The sequence below is a fragment of the Rhagoletis zephyria genome, unplaced genomic scaffold, assembly GCF_001687245.7.
Source record: "Rhagoletis zephyria isolate East Lansing unplaced genomic scaffold, Rhagoletis_zephyria_1.1 Rzeph_scaffold_12818, whole genome shotgun sequence".
Lineage (NCBI taxonomy): Eukaryota > Metazoa > Arthropoda > Insecta > Diptera > Tephritidae > Rhagoletis > Rhagoletis zephyria.
In genome coordinates, this window is record NW_016169891.1 from 12258 (window position 1) to 16658 (window position 4401).

General features: G+C 38.7%; 1 protein-coding gene across 1 annotated transcript; it reads left to right on the forward strand.

The window, feature by feature from the left end:
* Nucleotides 1-1013: 1013 nt before the first annotated feature.
* Nucleotides 1014-1562, forward strand: LOC108377845 (cell adhesion molecule 3-like; the record flags this gene model as incomplete). The annotated part of the gene is made up of 2 exons (XM_017634139.1): nucleotides 1014-1159; nucleotides 1418-1562. Coding segments are annotated over exons 1-2 (256 nt in total), but the record flags the coding sequence as incomplete, so codon positions are not given.
* Between the last annotated feature and the right edge of the window lie 2839 nt (nucleotides 1563-4401).

The following is a 4401-nucleotide window of genomic DNA, read 5'->3' on the forward strand; positions in this document are numbered from 1 at the left end:
TTTTGTTTTTATTCTGTGCCATTTTAGTAAAAGTTTCCCCCTTCATCACAAAAAGCAAAAAACTGTTACCAAATCCCTGAATTTGTGATCAAAACCAGGGGTTTCAAACCACTATGCAGCGAAAAATGTAGTTAGAACAAGGGAGATATTTTGAGGTTTATTATGCACTTAAAAACACAAGCGAATGGAAGACATAAAAACATCATTCCAAGGAAATAAACCCAGACAGAAATCGGATAATTTACCCGTCAACATTACCAACAAGCGCTATGAAGTTATGTAACCGATTTAGGGTTAGACACACTAGCCTAAAGCATGCCCCCTTATAGGTCTATCCTGCACGTTACCGACGATTTTTTGAACGGAAATTTTTATTATCGAAAAATTTTACCACTTCTTGTTACCGCAATTCTAGGTACGTTGGTAATGCAGTTAAAATATTCAGCAATTCAGCTATGAAATTTGTGGAAGTTCTGGCATTGCATATTTCACGGGGCAATATTTTGTTACCAACTTATGAAATGGTAACAAAAATTACCCGTTACAAGAGTGCACAGAATGAAAAAATGGTATTAAAATTGACAGGAACTTTATTTACCAGTTACAAAGTTATTGTTACCAGCGCAAAATAGACCCGTTAATGTCTGGTAAAGCCCCTCAAAAAACAGCATTGATCTTATGATTGAATATATACAAAATCTATGTAGTTTTGTATTACCTGCCATTCTGCATCAAAACCTAAATTTTGAAAAAATGTACCTGGCACCTTTTCACCTTTGGGTAGCGATATGTAAGTTTAATACATTCAAAGAGACAAAATTATCGAAAAATTATCATCTGAATACCAAGAAGTTTGATGGAATGGTAAACATCCAGTTAATAGCTGAAGTTTAGGAAAAAGTGTATTTTTATTTTAATACACATGTATAAATGTATCTGTAAAAACAGTATTATTCTATGTCATCAACGTTGTTTGTATTTACATATATTTTGCTTTTAATTTTCAGTGCGTCCTTTGTTGGTGGAAATTTCTTTCAATAATCAACCAATGTCTGCGGATCGCAAGTACGAAATTGAATGTCAAGCGATTGGCTCAAGACCACCGGCAAAGATTACCTGGTGGATGGGAAATATGGAAATGCATGGGCATAGTCAAAAGGTAAGATTTAAATGCCGCTCAACATAAGTCTAAAAAGTAATTTTATGAAATAAGGAAAAAAAAATTGTAAAAGCTATGACAAGCTGGTCATCGTACTTTTAGCAGTAGGTATTCATTTTCCTCCTCGATGAAAGTTGTTTTCCCCTTACTTTACTATGCACTTAAACTAAATGTATATTTAATATTTCTTTTAAATATTTCAAAACTGTTTTATTCCGACTCAACCACCTAAAAACGATTTATTTTATTCCATAAAAGGTTTCGGAGGATGGCAATGTCAGCATTTCGGTACTAAGCATCACACCGACACGTGAAGATCACGGCAAGGCGTTATCGTGTCGCGCTACAAATGAACTGGTGCGAAATGGCATACGTGAAACGGCTATGAAACTGAATGTTTTCTGTAAGTATACTTTTATAGTTTTATAAAAGCAATATTCTCCTTTACTACAGCACATGCATACATACTATATAAAGACTTCCTTTAACACTTAGGAATAGAATAATATTTACAGCCGGTTTCACCAGCAATTTAAATGGAAATGATTTTTTATTTCCTGTCAATTTCCATATAAAATACAAAAAATTCAATTCATTTTTCGTTTAAATTGCTTTCGTGAAATTGGCTCTTACCAAATGAATGGATTTGGTGTATGAGTAAAAAGGTAAACTATGTTTATTTGTTCAAAATATCGTAATATCTGGCTGTCCATCAAAATAGAGTAATGTGATCTATGACAAATTAAAGTCACTGTCTTCTTCTTCTTATTTGGCATTATAACCGTTTGTCGGTTTGGGCCGAGAACAGAAAAACTTCGCCAGTTGCCTCTCTCCTTTTTAGATTTACGCCAGCTGCTCATCCCAATGCTTTTGTACTTGGTCCTTCTATTGTGTTCGTGGACGCCCTTGCTTCCGTTGTCTACCCATGGCTACGTAATCTATGGATCTTTTCAACGAAGCGTCGTCATCCATGGGTACAATATGTCCAAGTCAGCGCAACCGTTACATTTTTATGCGCTTAACCATGGCCATGTCGTTAAAAGGCTCCCTCAGTTCATCATTCCATCTTCTTCGGTACTCGTCTGCCACGCGAAAGTAGCCGTAACCTTTGCGAAGAATAGTTCTCCCGAAAGCCACTAAAGCCATCTCATCATTGTTAGACATCGTCCATGTTTCTGCACTATATAAAAGGACGGACATCATGAGAAATTTGTATAGCGCGATTTTTTGTTCGTTAAAATAGGGATATGATTTTCAAATGCCTACCTAGCCCAAAGAAGCGCCTGTTGGCAAGAGTTATTATCCGCCAGACCAACCTCGTTAGCTTCTTTTTCTAAGCTTCAAAATGCTGCGCTAACATCCCTGGGTTTCAAACAAATGGGGATACCATATTTTAGGCATGGAATTCTTCGTGCTATCAAAAACAGCTTTAAAATGAACAAGAAGATAGTGTGTGTTCATTTGCATATCTGGTGTCTTTTCCAGAATTTGGCGCGCTGTGAAAATCTGGTCAATGGTGGACTAACCAAGTCTGAAGCCGCACTGATAAGACCCCATCAGTGGGTTCGTGAACAGGACCTTGTATGCAATATTAAGAAGGCTTATTCCGCGATAATTGTGGCAAATGGTGGGATCTCCCTTCTTGTAGATTGGGCAAATTACACTGAGATTCACATTTCCGGGCATGTATTTATCAGACAAAATTCTGCTTAATAGCTTGCACATGCGCCCCACCAGCTCTTCGCCGCCGACTTTCTGTTCTCACCTCATCCGGATCAAGTTAAGGAACTTCGTGCCTATACACTCACCACTCAGAAGCTTTTGGAAGTGTTCCCCCCACATCTCAGGTATACTCTGGACATCTGCTATCAGATTTCCATTTTAATCTTTGCAAGAGCTAGCCCCAGTTTTGAAACCATTTGATTGCTGCCTTTTTTTGTGATAGAATTTTCGAACCGCATTCCTGTCTGCCAACATCTCAAGCACCTCGCATTCACGTCTTTCTGCCCCTGTTTTCTTTCTTTTCAATAGACGTCTCTTCTCCCTTCTCATCTCCACTGTTGCTCGCGTAGCTATTGGCTGCAGGGTGGCTTTGTGTGCAACGTATTTCTCTGCAGAAGTTGCGCGGCAATCTTCGTCATACCGAGGCGATTTTCTCTTTGCATTAGTAGGCGTTTTTACGTGGTGGGTCCCGAATCCAGCACAAACCCATTACTGAAATGAATGGCTTTTCAACCGGATACACGTTTATATAGCGAACCACTTGCTGCAAGACAGACGGCCGCTTGCCACCGCACCTGCTGATGAACAGATGCTGCAGATTTCGATGAGCCCTTAAACCGACTAAGTCGAAGTGGCCCCACCGAAGCTCCCTATCTTTCTGCCGTGACCCAAGGCTTCACTCAGGTTGGTAAGCGCATCTCGCACATGGGTAGCTCACATTGCGCAGAGTGCGCGAACGGGCACGCAAGAGTCGAAATTGAGTATAGCCGTGCAACTTTAACTGCATACCCAGAAGAACGGCTATACCCCATTGCACTCCGCGGTCATGTAAGCTTGTTTAGTTACAGCATAGACATTGGTCTTCGAAAATTCCGCAGTAGCTTGTAGGTTTTTTTTATATCCAACTGCTTATAGTAGCCATTAGAGTAGCCGACTTGCAAGGCGAAGCTAAGAAGGGTGCTAGCTGCGAAATCTTCATTTATAAAAAAATCCTTGAAATTTTTGGCATTCGTGTGCAGAACTGATTCTACTCACCTACTCTTATAGTAAGCGCGCCTAAAGATAAACAGCCTACCTAGGTATGCTTTTTTCAGTTAGTAGCTTTACTAGCTCTAAAAAAGGTTAAAATTTAATAGTGGAGAGGTAATTGGCCTTAAATAGCCAAATCTTCACTATAAATGTATGCAAAAAGTTCATAGCCAATTTCATAGACTCCTGATAAAATTAGAAACAAATATTTCGAAAAGCTTCCAGCAAACACAACATTTACGCTAATGACATATTTATGATAAAAAAATAATATTATGTCTCCTTCAGCTTTAGTTAGTTGCTAAAACATTGACTCAAAAGCACGCTTACGCACACTTGTGTACACAAGCTTGTGCCTTCCAAATTCATATACATACATATGTACATGTGTATGCATACTTGCACATACACATATGTATTATTTGCTTGCAGAGATGATTTTGAAGCACTCAACTTGATTGGCTATAAAATGCATTGTTATAGCACACCAT